At 38.0% G+C, this 26,450-nt stretch overlaps 1 protein-coding gene across 5 annotated transcripts in view; it reads right to left on the reverse strand.

Moving 5' to 3' along the window:
• Positions 1 to 26,450, reverse strand: part of EVL (Enah/Vasp-like) — a 164,664-nt gene that overhangs the window by 65,886 nt on the left and 72,328 nt on the right. For 4 of the 5 annotated variants that reach the window (XM_088149855.1, XM_088149853.1, XM_088149852.1 and 1 more), the window contains exons 2-3: positions 6,658 to 6,826; positions 3,466 to 3,646 (exon numbers count right to left, since the gene is read on the reverse strand). In XM_088149855.1, coding sequence (XP_088005981.1) covers positions 3,466 to 3,646; positions 6,658 to 6,826 — 350 coding nt within the window. Of the gene's footprint in view, positions 1 to 3,465; positions 3,647 to 6,657; positions 6,827 to 19,985; positions 20,112 to 26,450 lie in introns of those variants that run through there. The other variant, XM_088149854.1, reaches the window with a different exon arrangement.

The raw sequence follows: 26,450 nt of genomic DNA on the forward strand, positions 1-26,450 counted from the left end.
GAAATGCTGGGATGGATTGATTAAATTAGCATAACAAATTGATTTAATGCTTGCACTCTATTTATTAAAGACTGAGGGTATTTTCTTAGGGATTCTGTAAATAAAAAACAAAAACTGATGAAGTTATTTCTAATTGCTGAAAAAATGGACAGCACTATCCCCCAGGTTCTAAATAACCTTCCAAGAATATGCTGTTTCAAAAATGTTTTGGTGCAGCTAAAACTATTGGGACCTGGTAAGAGTAGATAGTGCTAATTTCTCCTTTTTATCCTACACCACTGAGCAGATCAATTAATCAATCAATTAAATGTGTATGCTGCCAAATCAATTTAGTACCATGGTGGTCACACAAGTGGGTGGTTGAGTGAAATAAGCAGCTTACTGCCAAACACTTGAACTGATATATAGTATCTAAGCTTAACAAACACCTCAACATAATGTACTGAGTGTCTGGTTTATGAAGAAAGCAAATGTTAAAAATAGGACATCCAGAAATAGTCTAAGCAACTAATGCCATCAATTTGATGTGCTTACTTCTTTCTTAAGTATTATGCCTGAATTTCACTTTTCATATTATGAGCATTTTATAACTAGCCTTTCATGTTTTTCAGTTAGTGCGATATATAGATTCTAGAAAAACCCTTCTTTGCTAGGAAAATAAGAACATATGTTAATTTTATTTGTAAAGGGTTTTTTTTTAACAAAGATTTTTTTTTAAAAAAAGATCATAATGATGTACGATAAAATTCCTGCTCTCAAGCACTGACCTGTTAAATAATAATCTGAGTTTATGAAATACAAATGGACTTTTCTTCATCTTTCAACAGACTCAATCATGTTGATTTAGTGATAAAAATAATCAATTGGGAAAGCTCTATGCATTAGCAAGGGTATGCACTGCATCTAGACTTTGAAAAAAAACACTATTTAGAAAAAAAAACTGCTAAGCATTATTCTAACTTACTGTCATTCTACATACCATGGGAAGAGGATTTCTGCATGCATGTGAAAAGCGTTAGGGCTAGGGTGATCCTTTGGACCAACTCTTCAGAGATTAGGAATGGTATTTCTGAACTGTGACGTACTGAATCCATATCCTTTCCTTTGGTGGGCTAGTTTATATATCTTAAGACATCAATTAGTATACACACAGATGGTTAAAGACTGTAACCCAGCATTTAAAAAGTACTGTTTGCAAAGATTTCTGGAATTTTTATCCCATATCTGATGGATAATCACCCCTCCATATCTATACTGCCAAGCTGGTGTACATGGCTTAGGATCAGTTGCTTCTTCTCAATCTAGCATGTTATAAACTTCATTAAAACATCGCACTGAACGTGGTTCCTTTGATTCTGATTTAGCATAATGTGTGAACTAGTTTGCTATGGTTTGTTAGAAATGTGATGTAGTTTAGCATCATCATAATACTGAAAAGCACCAGTTAAGACGTCAAGTCTAGCTCAGTGCTAAGATCTAATTCAAAGCTTTCCAAAAAGATGGTTGTCTAGTCTCTGCCAGAACCCATCCATGAACAGGAGCCCACTACCCCTCTGGGTCATTGGTTCCACTGTTAAAAACCATTATTACTATTAAGAAGTGTTTCTTAACATTAAAATGGAATCTGCTTTCTTGTAACTTAATACTATTCTACTTGCTACACTCAGGGTTATAAAGATGCTTTTTCTGTGTGGCACCCTATCAGAAAAGCTTCCATTATGTTTTTAGTCATATTTTCTCATACCTATTTCTTTCTATCTTTCCTCATAAAAAACTCAGAAATCTCAGTGTTTATATTGAAGAGGATTTTTCACAAAATGAGGAACCCAGCCACAGTTTTTGATCCACTACACATCAAACTGAAAACAACGTAAGGGTTCCTAAGAGTTATGATAAATAAATCCAACAAAAAATTCCTGCAAGGAAACTTTGCATTATGCTAGCCTATGCTGTAATAGGCTAGGAGAAATGGCACAAGAAGAGAGATGGGAACATATCATAATTGCCTGAGTTAATCTGCTGATATTAGCAGTTGGTCTTCTTTACATCTGTCTCTGGAACAACAGCCCTCACCATCACAAATTCATAAAGAAATCTTGACTATGATATAACTCTATATTACAGTGGTCAGTAGACTATTTAAAAGGATATCCTACATATGTAATTAATGGTCTTACTGGATCTAGAAGCCACATACTGATAGCATGCTCTCCTTTTCATGGAAGAAAACTAGGTTAGTGTTTGCTTCTAAGAATAAAAAGATCTTGGCTGTAATTTATATAGATTTTCATAAGGTTCCTAAGACTACAGACCAAAACATGTTTACTTTAATCTGGGATCCACTGATTTAGCATAAAAATTACTTCCAAATGAGCTTGCTTAAAAACAATATCTAAATATCAATGTTAACTGTGCATGGTTAATGCTGTGAAATGTCAGATAGGGATTACAAAGAGAAAATACTAACAATTGCATAATCTTAAACTAAATCATCAGAATCGACTATTGAATGTACAGAAGAAAAATAAACAAGGCATCTTGGGAAATAATGCAAGATAAATCGATCAAGCTATTAAAGTCTCACTGCTCTTTCATAAGACTACCTAGGATCTTGGTGCAGCAAGTAAGCATCTCAGTCATCCAAATCTTATGTTCACTTTTTTTTTTAGGAATAAGGATCTGTAGAGAGTGAGGAAGATGACCTTGTTGGAGATATGCAGAAGCTGGAGCCTAGGTAAAAGGGGCCAAAACATTTTTTTTAAGTCCAGAATGGCTAGATAACTTTCAGAAGCAACTCAGACACCTCCCTAATTCATTGAACTATAAGGGGGGGGAGGAGCTACAGCACAATTGACAGCATAAGATTCTATTGTTATAGCCAATCTCAATAAACATAGTTGTAGACAACCTTGGACCATTTCATGGTCGGGTCTACCTAATGGGGCTGACAGGACAAACCTAAACATCACATGGCAAATTCTTATTCATTATTCATTCATTCATTCATTATTATTCATTCATTCTTTATTCATTCATTATTATTATTCATCTCACACAGGTGGATATAAAATGAAAGGTATCACATTTCTTATGATAATAGAAAAAGTACAATTTCGGCTATGAAAACTGCCTATCCAGATTATTCGTTTTATGAAGTGGGGAGAAAACGGGTATCCATATTTTCCCCCATGGGCAGAGGATAGCTAATAGCATGTGCTATTGCCAGCAGTACTGTTCTCATACAATTTAACATCAACCTCATCTCAGAAGAGAAAAATGTATATTTTAAGGATACCTAGGTTTTGCCTTTATTTGCTTTCAAAAAAAGGGTAGATACTGTATTCTGAATGAGACATGTAAATCCTGACACTAATATTTGTACTATAACAGACTGTACCTAATCTGCTAAGAAAGAAGGTGGTGGTGATGGTTGGGGGGACTGACAAACGTAATTATTTGTCTTACCTCCATCTTGCTGTGAGTTCATGATATTTAGGGCAAATAGCATTGCATTTGAAAATGTGGTTGCCTCTTCTTTACTAGCGAAGTTCAGTCCGTAAACCTGCCGTGCGTCACGCCACTGATGGAATGTAGGCGTTGCCTGATTGTACTTCAGTCCTTTCACAATTGAATAATTAATCACTACCTGAAATTGAAACAGGAGAGATGAGAGTCACTAAGGAAAAGTATATACACTGTGCTTTAATCTGCTGCCATTATTGTGACGCTGTTGTTTGGTTTTTACTACTATAATAGTGTGTAATTTTATCATATTGTTTTATAAATGGGTTAAAGGTAGCTGCATCAGAAGGGAAAATACCCTAAAAGACAGTACAGCAACCTACTAAAATAATAATGAATTAGCAGCTATTGCAGGGAAAAAAACACACAAACGCATATCATCTTAATATTGTTGAACAGTCAGATATTATATACTTGTGTTCTCTTTAGGTAAGAGTTCTTTTCTTTCTTCTTAGAAATACATTTTGATTTTTTTTTTTGCCAAAATATATTTCCAGAAAGGCAGAAAACAAGCATAAGAAAATATCTTGTATCAGATTGTTCTATCTGTCTATTTAGCCTAGTAATGTCTACTCTCTTGGGGGCCCAAACATAAAGAAATGTTTCTCAATACCTGCTATCTGACCCTTTTAACTGCCGATCCTAAGGATTATAGCTGAGGCCCCCTATATGTTAAGCAAATATTTATAATTGAGCTATGGTTTGTCTCAGCAGAGTCACTAATAGTGAGGCTCCAGAGCCCTACATAGCTCATTGTTTTACCCTCCCCTCACGGCTCAGACTCCTAACTCCCTCCATATCATAAACATTGCTCTTTTCAGTCTAAGTATTCTTCCTCTTCAGATCCAAATGCCTGAAACAGATACAGCTTGGAAGTGATGTATATTCTGCAAGGGTGTGGCAACCATGGACTTGTTCCAGGTCACCTCTGGCCTAATGTGTACAAGCAGTCATATGAAAAACTAGGTGTTTACCTTGGAGCAATGTGGTAATGGGATCTGAAGGTAGAGGGCACTGATTTTCATGCACATTGTCACCTTGCTTCACCTCTGTGGGGGTGATGGGATGGTTAAAATGCCACGCCCCAGGCAGCTAATAAACCCAAGAGATTTCCTGAGGGCACTTGGGGATTTTTCCAGCATTCAGGTAGCTGTTTTCTAGAATTCAACAAGTCATCAAACAAGATTGCATACGAGCAGGGTTTCCCAAGTTGCAGATCTCAGGGCCTCCCTGATTTTCTGTGAAGCTTCAAGAAATGAAGCAGCGATCGATTGATTGATCGATCGATCGATATCAATGCTGGTAGAAACAATGAGTGAGTACCCAAGTTCTTAGAGTATTTAGTGGAGTCTAAGGAGTGGAATGTGTTTTCTTCACAGCTTTTCCTGTGTCTGCAAACTCGCATCCAGGAGCCTTAAGTAAAGTAGTTGATCTCCCTGCTGATCACCACAATATTTTTATGGGATTCTTTTAGATAAAATGATTCACATTCATTTGAAGTTAGACACCAATTGGACAAAGTCTTATGAAGTGACTAGGGTAATGTCCAACAGGATTATCTGGGATCCCTTTGAGCTTGTAGAGATCAAGGAAGTGGATACAATCCTCTGCAGCATGCCACTCCTGGCTTCCTTGGGCAGATAGATAGAATGAATACAGCTGGATCTGGGAGGTGATTAATATCTCTCTGATGGAAAGAGAGAAACCATCCACTTTGAAAGAGGCATACCTCAATCCAGCTATTTTACCAAACTTCTGCCCAATCTTCTTTTTTTGGAGAAGATGGTAGGGCTTCATCTACAGAAAATCCTAAAAGAAATGCATCATCTAGATTCCTGGATTGCAATCATGTGACTGAGGGGTGCTGCAATGATCCTAAGTTTGAGCACCGGTCATAAATCACTTTTTACCCTTGTTTGTAATTTGAATGGTTGCTAAATGAATGGTCTTTAAGTGAGGACTACCTGCTACAAGTGAGGACCTGTAGTTGGACTGTATACCTCCTGGTCCTATTGCACATCTCAGCAGCATTTCATACCATCAATCATGGTATCTTTGTAGATTGCCTGCAACACTTGAAAGTAAGAGGCACTGGTTCCTGCTTGAGCAGCAGGTAAAGACTTTAGCTAGGAGGGCTTCCAGCCACTTTCAATGATGAACCAGAAGCAGCCCTTTTGGAAACGGAAAGCCCTTATAACTGTGATTCATTCCCTTCATCACCTTATGTTTAGATTACTGCAATACTTTTTCTTGGAGCTGTCCCTGAATGAATCAGAAACTGAAAGTGGCCCAAATTGCAGCAGCCCAATTATTAATGCGAAAAAAGCCAGTTTGGTAGTGTTACCACATTGTTGAAGTTAGTTCACTGGTAACCAGTAGGCTTCCAGGGCAATTTAAGATTTTAACCTTTCAATTCCTACATGGCTTGGCACCTGTTGGATCATCTTTCTTGACTAGCATTAGTCCTGTGAATTTATCTTAAGAAGGGCTGCTGAGGATCTCTACCCCATGAGTGAAAGGAATGGGAGCCTAAAGGTGCTTATTCTCAGTGGAAGTCCAGATGTTAAGAAACATCTTGCTTCTGAAGGTATGGAGAGCTTCAACTTGCTTGCCTTTTGAAAATCATTAAGACCATACTGTTCAAGTGGACTTTCAGAGCAGACCATAACTATAGATTATTATTATGCCAATGAGGGTTTTCTTGTAATGTAACCTGCTTTGTGTGGTTTGAAGTAGAGCAATATATAAAGCACTGTATAAATAAATAAATAAATCAAATAGAAAAAAAGGTTTAAAGCTTGGAGTGTACAACATGCTTTATTTATACAAGATCCTATGTACAAAAACTGGCATCTCCTGGTAATGCTGAAATTATGTGAAACCCTGGAGAACTACTTGTAATCATTTGAGACAGTTCTGTGCTAGATGGAGCAACAGCCCATTTCAGCATAAGACTTCCTCTGCTCAGCATAAATTATGCATTTCAACCACAGAGGAAAGAATGTACTCTTAAAATAAAAAAAAGTATATGTACATACACACACTAATGTACCTTTTTCTAAAACACAGAACAACCACTGTTCTTTGAATTCTATTTTAGAACTCGCATGGTTGAAATGCTGAAAAAACACTCACTTGTTGATCTTGAAGTTTAACTCCAACTACTCTAAATGTGTTGCTGGCCGTGTTGTGATAGATGTTGATTCGGCTGAAGCCTTGCTGTCCAGGCTTTATTGGCACCCATTTCTTACTGGTATCGTCATAAACCATAACTGATGCCCGGGCTTGGCATATACTCTGTTCACTGAAAAAGAAATCAATAAGAATAAACAATAAATCAAAGACAAGCACAAGATCTGTAATATACTTTATAGTTTGAAATAGTAGAGCTTGAGAGTTTTAGATGTTTGCATTTTAAATGCATTAATTAATTCAATTCAAACTTCCCAAATGGAAATCCAAGCAACATTATCTTGTAGTTTCTGCAGTTGTTTTGGCTCAAAAAAAAATCTGTCTGTCTGGATAAAATGCACAGAAAAATATATCTTCTGTGAAAAAAAATATTTTCATGCTTAAATGCAAACATGCTTTTGTTTTTCCTATGATGATTTAAGCAAAATAAGGATGAAACAGACTTACGAACACATGTGAAAATAAACAGACTGATCCACACATCCTCTCTAGTCTGTGAGACAAAATGTTTAAAAATAACCATATGCATGCAAAATACATATTTTATGCCTAGGATATGACCCCTACCCATTTTCATGCCTTTAGAGCGTTCTACAATGCTGGCCTCGTTGCACTGGCTTGCATTATAGCAAAAATTCTGACCTTACCTATTGCTTGTTAGTTTCTTTAGGGAACTGCCGTTTACAATGAATTCTGGTTGTATCACAGCTTTATTTAAGCCCCAATACTTAATCAAATCTCAATTTTCTTTCAAACCATTTATCCTTATTTCAAGATCATTAGTTACAAGTGGAGTACTAAGAGGACTGTTCACAGCAGAACCTCTTCTTATAGGATTTATGAATTTGGGTTCATCTGCCAATAGAACAAATGGATTGGCAAACTTGATTGTTTCTCTCCCTTGCAGTTCCCAAAGACCACCAAAGAAATTTTGGAGGTGGGGTGCAAAGGAGGAAAAGTACAGGAAATTCTACTGCACAAATACCAGTAGGATTTTCCACAAATTGTATGAAGAGGTATTTTTTCATTGCTGTCAGCTAAATCAAAGAAATCTACCTTTCCAATGAAGCTAGTACAACCCAGAACAATGGCCTTATACTTGCTCTTATAATGTGATGTAATAAACTTAAAGCTGCATAGAACTAAGATACTTACAAATATATTTACAAGGTATAAAATTATATTTTGAGGTATTTAATTTAAATAAAAAAAACCAAAGGAACAGTGCAACCTCATTTATTTATACACACATTAAAAAAACTAACGCACCATTGAAATAAAGTAATTTAACAATCCAAATTATCACACCCATCAGACATAAAATCCAACCAAAACAAGTCTTAGCCAGTCTTCTATACACAAACTTCATTTTGTTTTCTTTAAACTGAAAAAGACACACTTTTTTATGTGAATGAAAGAACTTTCTTGAACCACACTACTGACATCTGTGCTTTAACTTAATCATGACTTAAAAAGTAGCCGCAGTGAACACTTTTTAAGCAAACTATTAGCAGTGATTCTAAGGAGAGAAATGAAAGGACAAACAATTTTTCTCTTTTCTTGTTCCATCACCTCCTCCTCAATCTTCTTTCTAGGCTAAGAATGTTTAACAAAAGCAATGAAGAATGCTACAGTTAAGATTAAAAGCACTTCTTTACTTAATTTATAGTCTTCTTGTGGCATATTTCACATGGAGAGTGCATTCCAGGATAGAGGGTGCTATCACAAAACACTTCTTAAAAATAGATGAGAGAAGTAAATGTAGCATCCAAAGTGCAAAGCAGTTGATCAGGATAAAATTGTGACTAGAGTTCTAATTTACATCTATTGGAGCTGCTGGTATGAGAACTAGAGCTCTGATCTAGGAAAAGTACAATTAATACTCTGCAATGTACACTGGAGAGACTTGTGCACTGGGGCCAGAACATTTTAACTTGTTTATGAACCATCAGTAAATACATTTGAGCATGGAGGTGGCTACATTTCCTAATACTACAAAATCTATCACAAGAGGAAAACAAAACAAACAGTGAAGAGCTCCAAAAATATTTCTCCAAACAATATGAATGAATGAGCACCAAATATCAAATGCGGTTCCCTGCAAAGTGATGTATATCAGCAGAAAAATCCAAACTTCATACATTAATTAATGGGTATTGAGTTGGCAGTGGTTGATCGGGGAAGGTACCTTGGTGTCATGGTGAATAAGTCAAAGAAAGTATCAACTCAGAATGTAACTGAAGGGGGGGGGGAAAGACAAAATTCAGAGATTTTAAAATAAAACACTAATATTGCAATCCCCTTCACAGAGGCTATATTGGAATACTGTGTACATACAGTACCTAAAAGAGGATACTATAGAGAATGAAAAGATGCAAAAAAAGGCAACCAAAATGATTGAGGGGCAGAGCAGCTCCCATACTGGACATCTGAGCATTCATGGAGAGAAAGTAAATAAAGTGCAGCATGATATAGGTACATAAAAACATACACAGTATGAAAAATGTGGATGGAGGGAGATTTTTCTTTCTTTCTCTCCCACTGCACTTTTAGAATTCAGGATCATCATTTAAAGGGAGATATATAACTAATAAAAACAAATACAACTTTAAACAATGTATAGTTTCATCGTGAAATGATGGTGATGGCTATCAATGTAGATTATTTTAAAAGGGGCCTGGATGAATTCACGGAAGACTGGGCTATCAGTGGCTACTAGTCTAAAGAGCTGTTTAACACTTCCCTAAATACCGACTGCTAGATTCAAATAGCAAGAAAGAGTTATCACTCTCTGGTTCACACTGGGGGCTTCCTGAAAGCATCTGATTGGGCAGTGTGGGGCACAGAATGCCATACTTATGGGCCACTGGTGTGATCAAACATGATACTCATGTTCTTATGGTGTTGCAAAAGTGGATTTTACAATAGACAAGCCATATCATTAGGTACTGCTGGGTTCTAATTTCAGATATAAAAAAACTGTTACGTTTTCCTTCTAGAACTCAGTCTAGGGAGGAATGTATGCATTTTGAGGGAACACAACAAACGTATTACCAGACTGACATACAGTATTAGAACGCTTCTTCATCTTTCAATTTCTCCTCTACAGGAAGTTCTGATAAACTCTCATGGTAAAGCCTGATAGCCTGTTTCCACATTGCTTCAGGAGTTTCCATTTTTATGCTAATATTTGTTTAAAGCTTCACATTTGACAGTAGGACTCTATCATGAAATTAATGACAGTCTTCCTATCATTACATATCACACCATCAATTACATCAAGAGCATCATTAATATATTTCACATCATAAATTACATCATGGGCATTCTCAAATTAAATTACCCTTTGAACAAATCATCTTCCACACAACACAACTACAATAGCCATATTGGTAGGAAAAATTAAGCACATTTTCCTGGTAACAAAATATTGCTGTTTGAGCACTGGGGGAAATTGTATATTCATTATCTGGTATGCTCTAGTGGCATAGTAGAGCCAGTGCAGTATAGTGGTTAAAGTATTGGGCGATGACTGATGATACCCTGGTTCAAGTCCACACTCAGTCATGGAAGTTTACTGGATGACTTTGGGCCAGTTACTCTCTCTCAGCCTAACATACCTTACAGAGTTATCATGCAGAAGAATTGGAGGAAGGAGTGCTACATATATAGTTTTGAGATCCTGGAAGAAAGATATACATCTAACAAATACAAATAGATATATTTTGTTCAGAAAGATGTCTAGGTCACCCAAAGTACCTTCAAAGTACTTCACAGAGTAGCTCTTGTGAATGTAATGTCCTATAAATACAGTGGGGCAAAAAAGTATTTAGTCAGCCACCAATTGTGCAAGTTCTCCCACTTAAAAAGATGAGAGAGGCCTGTAATTTTCATCATAGGTATACCTCAACTATGAGAGACAAAATGGGGAAAAAATCCAGAAAATCACATTGTCTGATTTTTAAAGAATTTATTTGCAAATCATGGTGGAAAATAAGTATTTGGTCACCTACAAACAAGCAAGATGTCTGGCTCTCACAGACCTGTAACTACTTCTTTAAGAGGTTCCTCTGTCTGCCACTCATTACCTGTAGTAATGGCACCTGTTTGACCTTGTTATCAGTATAAAAGACACCTGTCCACAACCTCAAACAGTCACACTCCAAACTCCACTATGGCCAAGGCTAAAGAGCTGTCAAAGGACACCAGAAACAAAATTGTAGACCTGCACCAGGCTGGGAAGACTGAATCTGCAATAGGCAAGCAGCTTGGTGTGAAGAAATCAACTGTGGGAGCAATCATTAGAAAATGGAAGACATACAAGACCACTGATAATCTCCCTTGATCTGGGGCTCCATGCAAGATCTCACCCCGTGGGGTCAAAATGATCACAAGAACGGTGAGCAAAAATCCCAGAACCACACGGGGGGACCTAGTGAATGACCTGCAGAGAGCTGGGACCAAAGTACAAAGGCTACCATCGGTAACACACTATGCCGCCAGGGACTCAAATCCTGCAGTGCCAGATGTGTCCCCCTGCTTAAGCCAGTACATGTCCAGGCCCGTCTGAAGTTTGCTAGAGAGCATTTGGATGATCCAGAAAAGGATTGGGAGAATGTCATATGGTCAGATGAAACCAAAGTAGAATGTTTTGGTCTAAACTCAACTCATTGTGTTTGGAGGAGAGAGAATGCTGAGTTGCATCCAAAGAACACCATACCTACTGTGAAGCATGGGGGTGGAAACATCATGCTTTGGGGCTGTTTTTCTGCAAAGGGACCAGGACGACTGATCCGTGTAAAGGAAAGAATAAATGGGGCCATGTATCGTGAGATTTTGAGTGAACACCTCCTTCCATCAGCAAGGGCATTGAAGATGAAACGTGGCTCGGTCTTTCAGCATGACAATGAGCCCAAACACACCGCCCGGGCAACGAAGGAGTGGCTTCGTAAGAAGCATTTCAAGGTCCTGGAGTGGCCTAGCCAGTCTCCAGATCTCAACCCCATGGAAAACCTTTGGAGGGAGTTGAAAGTCCGTGTTGCCCAGCGACAGCCCCAAAACATCACTGCTCTAGAGGAGATCTGCATGGAGGAATGGGCCAAAATACCAGCAACAGTATGTGAAAACCTTGTGAAGACTTACAGAAAACGTTTGACCTCTGTCATTGCCAACAAAGGATATATAACAAAGTATTGAGATGAACTTTTGATATTGACCAAATACTTATTTTCCACCATGATTTGCAAATAAATTCTTTAAAAATCAGACAATGTGATTTTCTGGATTTTTTCCCCATTTTGTCTCTCATAGTTGAGGTATACCTATGATGAAAATTACAGGTCTCTCATCTTTTTAAGTGGGAGAACTTGCACAATTGGTGGCTGACTAAATACTTTTTTGCCCCACTGTACAGGTAGTCCCCCAGTTAAGGAGACCCATTTAAGGAAGACCCATAGTTAGGAATGGAGCCTATTGTAGAAAAATTCAAGTTAAATCACAATGATTTGAGTTAATTATATAATACTACTTATACTGTATTATACAATAATATTGTTCTGGCTTAAACATAAATTCAACTTAAGGACAGATGTTCCTAAACTGGGGACTACCTGTAATTATATGGAAAGGTTCTGAGGAACCATATGCTATCTGCACTACTAGTACCATCAGAAGGTATTAGAAAAACATTACTATGAAATAAAACAGAATCAAACTGATCTGGGTGATGGAAAGCCCTTCCAACAAGAAAAGGATCAGAGAGCTATATGTCCTCTGTATTTTTGCATTTCCTAATATTAGATTTAAGAGTGGCAGTATCTTCAGACAGATAAAGTATTTCTTCATACGATGAATAATGGAAAAAGGTCATCACACAAGAAGATCCTCTTCTATTTAAAAAATCCTGATTCACTCCAGCATTTCCAGGTAATGTCCTGGCAAAGACGCCTATCTAAAATCAATGCTAATCAATACAACTTGTCATCCCAAGCTGGTCCTGTCTAAATGTGTTGGGTATCAATCCTCCAGAAAGTGAAAGCAAATAGATGGAGCTATCAAAAGTGATAGGACCCCCCCCTTTTTTTTAGTTCAAGTGTACATTTATATTCATGGTAAAAAAAGGATTCCTGTGAGGGTTAGAAGGAACTATATCCTTGAAGCTTACGATTGGCAGTTGTAGGCTTTCTGCTCTAATTTTTGGTTTTCTGGTATCTAGCTTATCAAGGAGCCAGCTTCTTGAATCTCTACATGCCGACTTTTGAGAACAACTAATGATCTTATGGGTATTGGCAATTCTCAGGGTGACGCCAACCAGTTACTTAGAACATATTTCTCCTAAAGCTGCAAACTTGGCAAGAATTATCATTGTGTAGAAAAAGAAACAGTGAAGCATTCTTCTGGCAATGATCCCAAACACAGAAACTTAACAATATGCATATTGTAGTACACTGAGTGAATAATGGTGCATGCTGGAATTACAATGTTTGTTTTAAATAAGTGGCAGTTTTTAAAAACACATGGCAACACTTGAAGCACAATCAAACTCATCCAGTCTAACTTCATTGGGGATTGTATGAGACACTATGGTAGATGGTAAGATTGCTGCAAAAACAGAAGCTGCCGCCTCCTCTTGCTTTGAGATGTATGGGTTTGTGTGACATGATGTAATATCATTCAGCACTGATTTTCCTGAGCCCCAATGAATTTGAGGAAAGACAATGAAATGTGTACCACAACAATGTGATGCCATACAAAGGGGAGGAGAAGGAAGAGGTGGGGCTGATGATTTGGGTAGCAGCCATAGATCTGCTTTCACATCTGGCAGGAAATGAGTCACAGCATTATAGTTCTCATTCATTTTGAGCAGAAGATGTTTCTGGTGGATTGCACCTCAAATCTCATCATTAAAGAACGATGTATAATACCAAAATATAAAAACACTTTGGCCAGGGTTGTAGCTCAGCAGTCTGCCAATTCTGACACGCAAAGAGTTGGTTCAGTTACCAGAAGATAAAAATATTTTTGGTATATTTCCCTGACTGGAAAAGGCATCTCTGATCAAGACTCTACAGAAATTCTGACAGGCAGTAAAGAAAATATTAAGTTAACAGGGTCAATGGTGTGAGGCAACTTTTTATATTACCTATATGAGGAACAGAGGATGTCTCTCATACATAGTGCTAGAAGGTTGAAAGACCTTTCTCTACCTTCATATTCCCTCAGAAGCCTTACAGTGTTCCTCTGCAGTGACATAGAACCTTTTCCTTCCATTTGTTTCAGTGAAGCAAAGATTGGTTGGGATTATATAACGACAATACAGCCTCCTCTGATGCGTTGGTGTTGGCATTTGTAGCCAATTGAAATTTCCCAATATATCTGAAATTTGGAGAAAAGCTCAAGTCTCTGCAGTGCAGCCTTCTCTGGAATGCTTGAAATACAGCAGTTTTTCATTCTTAGATAATCAAGAAGTGGATGTTCTTAAAACTTTTTTGATGAAAGTGGTTGAAAGAGATTCTGGAAAGTGGAGAGAAACAGGCACCCCAAAAGAATAAAGCTATACAAAGGAAGGACAGAAATAATAGATTTTTTTCCTAATCTTCCCATAGTGACCATCTGACAGCTGCTCCACTATTAACTGAATGACAGGGCTGAGACCTACAATTATCTCCAACTCAGCTCCTGAGGTATACAAACAAGAATAATTTTTAGAACTAATCCCTTATTTCCTACTCTCTGTTAAATTCCACTGATCTGATTTTATTATTTAGAGATTTAACCCTAACTTTTGTTCTTATTCTCCTTTTGTTAAAGAAATCCTGTATTTTTAAATATCTCGGTAAGTTGCATATTAGTTTTTCCTATGCAGGGATCAAGAGGCCTGGTAGGCTGGAGGCATCTTCATTCTATTTTGGGAGCTTACCAGTTATGTACATATGCTTACATCACCATCCCACCACCAAGTTATAATATCCTTGCTCACTCCCCCTGCTCCACCATACTCCAGAGAAACAAAAACACTGTCCCCAAAGACCAATGAGATCCCCAAGGTTTTCTGTCCTGTCCCATTCATATTAGAACTTCTGAGAAACAGCCCTGAATAGACACACAGTTATCATGTCTGTCTTCAAGCCAAAAAGAAAAAAAGATATCACATGAAACAGTATGGAAGCAGATAACAGTGCTGAAGAGGTTGAGACAATTTATCATTCTAGTTCTCTCTAACTTATGTGAGCAGCCAAATGCCAAGTTATATATCTGTAATATTAGGCCAAAACACAGTTGGACCACAATATCCGCTTGTAAAGAAAATAGATCATACCAGTCACATAAAACTTGAGCAGGACATTCTATAACTGGGGAGGCAATGGGAAAATATGAGATCTTTCTCTATTCTAAATGAGAACAAGCAGATCTAATTCCTGTTGGTTAACCAGAGGAGTTTTTTTTAACTATTATATGTGAATATAGTAATATATTTTTCTCTCAAGCCAACAGGAAATCACAAACCTATGGTTTTCACTTCACTAGAATGAGTCGGCTAAAGCCAATGTAAATTTCATTTAGCACTAGCTGCTTAAGAAAAAAACTGAGTCATATTATACAGGATGTACAGCTGACCTATGTTCACTTTATTAGACTAGTAAGATAGAGTTGAGAAGCCACATGCCTGTTGCTGCAATCCACTTATTCCGAAGAGATCACACATTAAACAGTTATTTAAAATAAAACTAGTTACATCAATGTTCAAGTAAAAGGTATGATTGTGTAAAAATACAAGATTGGTTGAACTGAAAAAATATAATTTAGTTACAGAGTAAAGTAATATATTTGGCTCTAACATAACTTCCCATATCAGAGATAATATGCCTTTTGATGCCACTTGCCTAAGAAAATGGATGGTGTTGGGCCTATTTAGGACCTGAATGAGAATTTCCTAGGAATACCAGAGCTGGCCAGGAGGTCAAAAACAAGACAAAATAAAACACAAAATGCAATGGCAAACTGCATCTGTGTAGCTGACAAGAAAGCTACATGGATACGAAGCTACCATGAGTCAAGCTTGACTTGAACAAAACTTTATGAGAAGCTGCCAGATACTGCCAAATACTACTCCTTAAGGACTGGAGGAGTGATGATCATTCTGAAAAGACTCTAGAAGATGCTTTTGAGTTACTGAGGAATTTGAACTATCACTAGAACAGATTTCAAATCAGAACCAGCACTTATTAGGAAACTGCATGATGAAAGAGACAAAAGATGTATCAGTACATGATTCAAAACAAAAGTGCAAACTATTTTTCTCCTTTTTAAGGAACATTATGAGCAAATACAGCACTTATTCAGTAGCTCACTTCCTCAACAAAGTCCAGAGTCTGCAAAACAGGACCTCAAAACAGATAGTATGACATTACTTGAAGTCAGATTCAGCATTATAAAATAGAAATCCAAAAGTTATTTATGTAGATATGCAGTGAATCAAAAGATATTTTATGCTGACTTTTAAGAGACTTTACACCTCAAGATAGACTGAACTTTATTTTTGAACAAAGACTTACAATTCCTAACATCTTATTGCTGTTTCTATTTTCTTCACTCATACAGTTTCTGGGCCAGTGGGGAACATAACTTACCAAGGTTAAATGGATTACAATGTACTAAGAGTCTAGTTGAACTAGCTACCATCTTGGTAGAACATGAAATAACTTCAAAATTGTGCAAAAGGAAAACCACGACAAATGAAGTTTTAGATGGGCAGTCCACAACCCATAGGACAAATGCAATCCCTGAATCACCTTTTTGCAGCCATCTGACTCCCTTCGGATCATACTGCCAAAAGTGGTGGTTGCAATCAAAATGATGTGCTTTTCTACTATTAAATTGGAAATACATATTGTTGCTTGGTTGCATAAACTTACAACATTTAATTTATTAAATATATATATACTGCCCAATCCTATTTTGTGATCCTTTCCAAAGGACACAGGATGTATTCTAAAAAGGCTATCCTCAATTTGAGTTCTTCATTTGGAGTCATGACCTCTGTTTTATTAGCTTGCATTCTGAGGCTCCTTCCTGATGGCCAATAGTTTAGTCAGCACAAAATAATAAAAATAGAGATAACATAGTTAGAAAAAGAAAAACCTCAACATTCCCTACTAAATAAAGAAAAATAAATAAATAAAACCTGACCATGGTAACTTAATTATTTCACCAGCTGCAGCCCCTCACCTGTGGTTTCTGGCCACAAGAAGTTGCCCATTTCTATCTTATGAACAAGCCAAGTAATATGAGTGAAACTGATTTCAATACTACTTTTGACAACTAATGCTTCAGAATTCTCCTCCAGACTTTTTTTTAACTATCGTGCCTCTATTTTAGTCCTTTTATTGTAGCTGTCTGACTTCAAAATGATAGGAAACGGGCCGCAAAAAAAGACACAGGGCCATGTGGCTCTGAGTTGTCAGTTACAGTGGCAAACACCCTGAAGTTTTATTTATACTGCTACTATAGACATTCAAGGTCCCAACCTCAAATTGATATGCTAAAGATAGCCACTGGGCTGATAACTTATTTAAAGAAGATCAAAGGTGAAAGGAATATACTGAAATTCTGTACAGTAGAGATGTCAACATCCAAGATACCTTAGAAGATAATTCTTACTTACAAGAACCTCTAGTACCAGAAGATGAAGTTAAAACAGCACTCTGGTCATTACCTAGTTGGAATACTGAAGAAGCTGATGGAATACTCACAGAAATATGGCAAACAACAGAAGAAGAATCAGTAAAGGTTTTAATCAAACTATGCTAGAAAGTCTGGGGAATGTTACATTGGCTAACAGATTGGAAGCGGTCAATCTACATACCAATACAAAAGAAAGATGACTTAATAGAATGTGCAAGCTATCATACAATATCCTTAACTTCACAGGGAAGCAAAATAATACTTAGGGTCATCCACAGAGATTGGAGCCCTACATGGAAAGGGAGATGCCAGATGTTTAAGCTGGCTTTAGAAAGGGTGGAAGAACATGAAACATTATTGTATGCTGGATAACTGAGAAAGCCAAATACCAAAAAGAAGTCAGTATGTGCTTCATTGATTACAGAAAGGCATTTGATTGTCAATCATGTCAAATTATGGAATGTGCTTAGAAAAATAGGAATCCTCATGCAAAGCCTATAAACAGGACAGGAAGCCACAGTACAGACAGAACATGGCAAAACAGACTGGGTCCAGGTTGGCAAAGGAGTGAGACAAGACTGTATACTCTCCAATTATTTATTCAACCTACATGCAGAATATATACTGAGTGAAGCTATATTGGAAGAAGATCAGTGTGGTTTTAAAAATGGAAGAAAATTATCAATAACCTGTGCTATGCTGATGACATTAATAGTTGAAAATGCAAATGACCACAAAGTTCTCATAAAAAAAGTCAAGGAGCACAATGAAAAAACAGGACTAAGACTAAATATAAAGACTAACTAATGATAACAGGTAGTGCAACCAGTCTTAGAATTAACAATGAAGATACTGAAGCAGTAGATAGCTTCTGCCTTTTAAGGATTGACTATCAGCGGTATGGAAACCAGCAGTCACGAAATCTGGAGATGTCTATAATGCTGGGAAAGGTAGAAGGAAAGAGAAGATGAGGATGACCAGTAGCAAGGCGGACGAATTCAATTACAGCAGTAATGGGTGCACCATTGGAAGACCTGAAGGGCCAAGTTGGGGACAGATCCTTGAGCAAATTCAGCTATATGGTCACTAAGAGTTGACACCAACTTGATGGCTCATATAAATATGATCAATAAATCAATCACTATGCAAATTCAGTCCACGGGAAATTGAGAGTTTTCAAAATTTTACAAAGGAATGTTCCTGTTAAAAGATGCCACTGACAGATGCTGAGCTGCCTTCTTCCAATTCGCAGCATCAGTGCTTATTCTGGACTTACTATGAGACAGAACCAGGTAGTCACAGTGATAGGAACTTCATTCTTTCCTCAAAGTGAAGAAAATTACAAACGTATATTGTTATTTCAAGAAATGTGAGAACTACTGAGAAAGCCCTTTGCCTTGTCATATGGTTTATGCCTCTTTTGTAGCTGAGACATTTAATTTTAAACATATATTTATATAGTGAAACACAGTGGAGAACAGGATCAAGACCATGTCTTGATTTCTTCCTTTTCTTGCACAGGTTGGATGAGTTAGAGTCAAGGTTCAAGTTTTGCCTGCATGATTTCCTTCAGTCCTGGGAAGAGTCACTTCAAGTGGCTCCTCCTGGTAATCTCAGCCACCATATGTCTTCCCATTTAGGGTAGACATGGGATAGCCAAGACAGAACCAGATATGTAGGCACTCCAGCTGAAACACCTACAAGCATACAGACATGTCTCTCAGTGATACTGTGTCCTCCTGCTTAGGAGAAACAAAGGGGTAGCTAAGACAGAATCTCATTTGTATGCACATCAACTGAGGCACCTGCAGTTAATGGGAGGGGGAGGAGGGAGTTAAACTTGAGGCCTTGCAGGCTAGATGACTCAAAGGCCAGATAATCCTCATTCTGCTGAAGAATCTTTTTGCTTACTATTTGACAGTACAGTAAACAAAATGGTGATTTGCTGATTTTTTAAAAAACAAAAACCTTAAATATATAGCATTAAGTAAGAGATGGCTATTTTCAACAGTGTCACAAATAAACATTGACATGGAAAGTAGCATCAAAGAAGTAGCTCTGTAAATGTACTTGATTAACTAGAACAGCATGTTAAATCTCTTTAGAAATGATTATCTGAATTCAGAATTAGTAACGTTGCAATATTGGTAGCAATTCTGTATGCATCTTGCAGGTCATATTCAATAAAACAACAGCACATGGCAAAATATTTCACATACTTAAACAGAATGCCATTCAGTTAATCTCATCCTATAAAGGCAGTTTAAGAAAACATTTTTTTAAAAAATAATTGAGATCCATTAACATGAGTTTTTTAAAGTTTTATAATAAAAACGTTTAATAAAATTTATATATAAAGAAGATCCATTAAAATAAGAAAGACAGATCACTAGGCAGGGATATTAACTAACAAATAAGCTTCAGCCACAATCTGGAGATTGAAAAAAAAATCACTCCATAATAGTAAACAAACCTAATTTACTTTTGGACTGATGATTTGAGATATAAACTCTTACTTGTCATAATACAGAGTATTATTTTTAAAGAAATTGTATCACATATTCTCAGTAAGTTTGCCAAATTCTTACCTTGCTGCCATCGCAGAAACAACCTGATGTATTTTTTGGGAAAATCAGAGTATTAATGATGTGTCCAGTACAATTACTGCATTACAGCATGTAGTTTCAATTTGCAAAGGAGAAGTACACATTACCAAGTTTCAACCAAGCCAAACCGTTTAACTTTATAGAGTCTCATAACCAAACAGGAAAAAGGAAGCTTTACTAAAATAGAAAGTGTACATACAGGAAACGAGCTATAGCTGTGTTTTGTGCTCGAAAATCAATTATTGATCAAAAGGTGAGTGGAGAAAGACACGAGACTTAAAATATCAAGTTCATGTTCAGACGTTGGCACAACAGCAAGAGCTACAGTTACAAAAAGCTACTACCACTTACAGGAGCCAGTTGAACTGTTTTTTTGTCAGATTTCTATTCCATTTTTTCTCTAGGAGCTCAAGAAAACATATATAGGTTCAAGCTTATCAGTGAGTTTCCGTGGCTAACACTGGATTTGAAGCTGGGTCTCTCCTGTCCTCATCCAACATTTTAACTCTTTGGAGCAATTTAGAACAAATGCCACAGTACTGTGACCTACAACATGATCAGTTTCCTCTAAGTCCTCTTAATAAATAAAGGGATTCTGGTTAAACAAACAATATCCAAAACAGTCTTTATTGAAAACACTGAAACAACAGTCACTGTTTTTATTGGAAAAAACATATGAAGTCCTGGAATAATCAGCTCTCTTAAAGGGACAAATTTGAGTTAGATGTTCCAATCTTAATCCAATTAGAATGTTGTAGCATGATCTGAAATACAGGCAGCCCCAAAATATCAATGAGTTGAGTGAGGAATGGGCTATAATACCTCCAAACCAATGTGGGACATTGATCAATAAGTACAGGAAAGATATGGTTGAAGTTATTGCTACTAAATAATGAGCTACTAGTTACTAAACGTAAAACTTCATATATCAAATCAAGATAGTGAATATTGGCTCAATGTCTTCAATAAGGACATGATACAGTACACTGTTCAGAGTCTCTTTATCTATTAATAGGACTTAGATGAAGCTCTAATCACACTCTGAATCACAACCCTGCAGGATTATGGATAGTTTTTAAAGAGTTCACAAGCTTTCTTTCACCACTATAGCACATGACAATCTTCTAAATTCTTCCTCTTATCATTGAGAACAGCAAAGCAGGAAGATGAACACTGTTTTTAGAACTAGGTTAAAGAGATTTGACATGCAGTGTGATCTAATTTACAAGTTTTTTTTTTAAATGGGACTTTCCTAAATCATTAGTAGCCTGTTTTTTGTCAGCTCCAATTCCTGACTGTCCTCTTCAAAAGTTTCACCTATGATCAAATGTATGTTATATAAAACAAAACAACAACCCTGAGAGTTCCACGTATCCAACTAGTCTATGCGGATTTGCAGCTTCACTAAAAGCTTCTAACAATTTCAGAATTCACTGGAGCAAATAAAGAGTTTCGCATAAGTTCTTAATGTGTGAGCTAGCATGTCCTTTCTCTTCTTACTTTACTCAAATAAATATTTTAAGTCCTCTTTATAGAACGTAAAGGTTGGAAGGGATTTTGAAGGGATTTTCATCTAATCCAAACCTCTGTCCAATTCATTACTACAGCATCCTCAAGAGATGGTCATCTAGTCTCTAAACACCTCCAGTGAAACAGAGTCCACTACTGCTGTTCCATTTTTAAACAGCTCTTGCATTTAGGATTTTTTCCTAGGACTAACCCTTGTCATTTAAATATGCTGTTTCTGGAACAACTCTGAACAATTCTGCTCTGTCTTCTCCATAACAGCTCTTCAGATACTTGAAGAAAGTCAAGTCATCCTTGCTCTTCTTGACTTCTCAGCAGCCTTCAATACCATCAATCATGGTGTCCTTCTGGACTGGCTTCAGGAGTTGGGGGTGGGCAGCATGGTGTTGTGCTGGTTCTCCTCCTTCCACCAAGGTCAGTTCCAGTCAGTGTTGACAGGAAGGGAGAGATCCAGCCCACAGCCTCTACTCTGTTGGGTGCTGCAGGGCTCAGTTCACTCTCCCCTTTTATTTAATATCTAGATGAGGCCACTGGGTGAGGTGAGCCGAGCCGATGGTTTGGGGTGAGGTGTCATCAGTATGCTAATGATACCCAGCTTTATATCTCCACCCTGGGCTGCCTGAGTGATGCCATAGATGTCCTGTCTCAGTGACTGGAAGCTGTAGTGGCCTGGATGGGGCACAATGGGCTTCGGCTGAACCCGAGCAAGACTAAGTGGCTTTGGGTGCTTGGACCTTCTGGCACAAAGGTTATTTACCTCTGCTTCAGGATGGGATGACACTGCCTCAAATGGACCCAATGAGCAATCTGGGGAACCTCTTGGACTCACGGCTCCTGCTGAAAGAGCAGATGGTAGCGGTAGCTAAGAGGGCCTTTGCACACCTTCGGGTTGTGCGCCACCTGTGCCCATTCCTGGACCAGGAGCTCTATTCACTGTCACTGATGTCACCGTTACCTCCTATTTGGACTACTGCAATGCGCTCTACATGGGGTTGCCCTTGAAGAGCATTCGGAGGCTTCAACTGGTACAGAATACAGCTGCATGGATTATAAACGGTGTCAGCTATTTGGCTCATGTAACACCATTGCTTTGGGGGCTGCATTGGTTGCCAGTACATTTCCGGGTGCAATTCAAGATGCTGGTTGTCACTTTTAAAGCCCTCCATGGCTTGGGACCAGGTTACCTGAGGGACCTGTCTTCTCCCAGTTGTTTCTACCTGTCCAATCCAGTCTAGCAGGATGGACAGGCTCCAGGTCCTATCAGCCAAGGAATGTCAGCTAGCAGGGACCAAGAAACATGCCTTTTCTGCCGTAGCACCTCCCCTCTGGAACATTCTCCCTCTTGAGATTAGAATGGGCCCGACTCTGCTGACCTTTCGGAAGGCCTTGAAGTCTTGGCTATGTACCCGGGCCCAGGGTCCCAAGTACAGGTCGTCCTTGCTTAACAACAGTTTAATGATGGCTCAAAGTTACGACAGCCTTGGAAGAAGTGCTTTATGACCTGTACTTGCACTTACAACTGTTGTAAACTTTCACACCAACCCCTGCGGTCATGTGATTGCAATTTGTGACCTTTTTATGATGGTCGTAAAGCAAATCATATGGTCATTAAGCAAATCATATGTTCAGTGGATTCTGGCAAAAACCATCCATTGGGGAAGCTAGATTTGCTTAGCGACCACATGACTCACTTAATGACATGACTTGCTTAACAACCATGGTGATTCACTTTACGACCATTGTAAAAATGGTTGCAAAGTCAGGTCTGATCATGTGGTGACTCGCCTAACGACTGCCCACTTAACAATTTTCCAACGGTCCCTATTGTGGTTGTTAAGCAAGGACTACCTGTATGTGAAGGGGCCCATTTCCTGGTTATGCTGGCATAGACATTGGCTGCTATCTATATTTAATTTCTTTTTTGTATTGTGTTTTAACTGTTTTAATTGTTTTTATGATTGTTTGCTGCCCAGAGTCACTGGATTGAGATGAGTGGCGATACAAATGGAAATAAATAAATAAATAAATAGACAGACAGACAAACAGACAGACAGATAGATAGATAGTTACAGTTCTCCTAAAATGAAGTGGCAGAACTTGACACAATATTCTAGGTGCAGAATTTTGAAGAATGGAGAAGAACGTGTCTTCTCCTGATCTTAACACTATACTTCTGTTAATGCATCCTCCCCCAAAACAATCTAAAAATGACACAAATCAAACAAAACAGAACAAAACAGGGGTTCCCCCAAAAACAATAATACATCAGTCCCAGGCCTTGGACCAAAGCCAGATTTTTAGAGCTTTCTGGCACCCAAGGGGAGAGGGTGCCATCCTTATCTCTGGGGGGATGCTGTTTCAGAGGGTGGGAGCTGTGACAGAGAAGACATGCATCCTTGGTCCCACAAAATGACAACATTTAATAAAGGGGACCTGGAATGCATCCACTCTGCCAGAAGGTATTGGGCAGGCAGAAATAATTGGAGATAAGCAGTCACCTAAGCAAAGGAAGTATAGTTGTAGAAATTAACATACAGATAGTCCTCACTTAACATCCATTTGTTCAGTGACTGTTTGAAGTTATAACGACACTGAACAAAGGGACATATGACTGGTCCTCAAAATTCTGGCCGTTGCAGCTCCCCCATGGTTGTGTGATCAAAATTCCTTGTTGACCACCTTTTGTTTGACCACCTAAGCACGGCTGCCAGTGGCCCCTGCTGCTCGGTCCTGCCACTGCAGTGCCTTCTGCATTGCGTCCCATTAATGTACTGGCCAAGGCCTTCTTTTGCTCTGACTTCTTTCACACCGGTGCAGCCAGGGTTTCTCTTGCACCCCGCCCAGGGCCTCTATTTGTGCCCCGCCTAGGGCCTCCATTCACACACCAGCCAGGACCCCCAGTCACAAGCCAACCAGGGTGTCCATTTGTGCCTTGCCCAGGGCCTTCTTTCATGAAACAAGTGTGAAAGAAGATACCAGCTGTGCCAGCACAAAACAAGGACCCAGCTAGAAGGGTTCTTTCACGCACAGCCGGGGCCTTCTTTCATGTGGGCAAAAGAAGGCTCTGGCTGCGCCAGTGCAAAAGACATTGTACTTTATGACTGCATTGTTTAGCAATGGAAATTCCAGTCCTAATTACTGTCATTAACCGACAACTGGCTTTTTTTTTTTTTTTAAGGCTTGGATCTTAAGATACACTCATGAAAATTCACAAAAAGAAAGCTTCCTCTGTGTGCTCCCACTCTTCCTGGTGTCAATGATACTTAAAGAAGATACTACATATATCTATTCAGAAGTGAGCTATGCTAAGATTTATTTTCCTCTTGTTGTTGTCCAGTAAGCACATTATCATGACAAAGCCACAGAATATCCCCAAACTCCAGGTGAAAAGTATTTTATTTTTATTTAGAACACTTGTGCTAAGAGAATTTTAGCACTGTTCATCTAAACCAGAAATAATTAACTTCCTCTTCTTTGAATCCTGACATGCAGTTAATGGCAGTGCTGCAATGAAATCAGTAGTGAAGGCAGGCCTAATGCTTGCGATCCTATTTTAATTATAATGTGTTTTTTTTAAGGACAAGGGTGCTTTATTTTAATCTTTATTTTAAAAAATGCCAAATCAGGCCATGAAAAAGTCATCTATTACCACTGAATTTAGGTGATATGATTCTGGGGGTTCAGAGATTGCAAATATCAGTATGGAGGTCCACATGTACCCATGGGCTGCCCACCCTACCACTCAGTCAATTAGAATGGGTTATATACTGTAATCAAAAATACAACTCTAAGATTTATACAGCAATATATATAATACATATTTGACAGCTGATTTGCTGACCCACAAGAGTCTTACATTATCATTTCAATTGGCCAACTGAAGTGTTACAGATAGTTTTGGGCTTAGACATACGGGAGAGGTCACCAAAGAAAGAGGAGATCCTGTAGTGAAAATGGTTATGGACCTAAAAAGTGTAACCCAACCACTGTGCTTAAACATCTTGTCCATCTAGCAAGAAATATAAATGAAATTCTTCAGCACTTATTCTGAATTGTTACATTTCTGACAGAATGTCGGGATACCAACCAACTAACTAAGCAAAATATTTTGAAGTCTATTGCCATATAGCAACCTCAAAAAATAGGGTTGTGAACAACTTCTGAGACAACTTCACCCAAGGCTTAACATGATAATAATTTTCAGTTCCAAAAAAGTAACAAGATCAAGATTCCCAGGCTTTTGGTTGATGATCAGCTGCTTTCTGCAGCTGTGAATGAACAATCAGAGCAAGTTGGATATTGTATTAGGCAACACAGTGTTATCCTAACAGTTTAACTCAGTGGGAGGCTGAAAATATACTCTCAGTAAATTGTTGATGTGGATAATGAATCCTAACCCCACACTGAGCAGCAATGAAACAATTTATAGACCATATGGAGGAAAATATTCTGCCAATTCGTACACACAACGGAGTTTTCAAAATCCTGTTTGCACTAGAGTCAATGTATTGTGCACATTTAAAAATAGTAAATGTAGCAATAAATGTCACGTCACAGAGTCAGCACTTATGTGGAAGTGCATTTATCCTCTTCCAAAATATCTAAAATATTTTACAAATTTTTTGATACACACACAAGAATTTGGAGCCCCAACTGTCTGACACATTTTACAGCATGTATAAAATAAATATTTCAATCCACTCTCGCTACCAGGAATAAAATAGGTTCAAGATAGGAGTGGTAGAAGAAATGAACCAGGCTGGTTACACAATTCACACAGAGATCACCCACAGTGAATAAACAAGAAATCATTGGACCAGGAAGGGTCTATTTATCCGCTGATTCACCTATTTTAAGGAAAAGCTGGATAAATCTAGAGAGGCAATTTGTAGTATAACTAAATCAGAAGTAAGGTAAGCA

The sequence above is a fragment of the Python bivittatus genome, unplaced genomic scaffold, assembly GCF_059951505.1.
Source record: "Python bivittatus isolate LINGU-HERP-01145 unplaced genomic scaffold, Pbiv_v1 ctg000580_np1212, whole genome shotgun sequence".
Taxonomy (NCBI): domain Eukaryota; kingdom Metazoa; phylum Chordata; class Lepidosauria; order Squamata; family Pythonidae; genus Python; species Python bivittatus.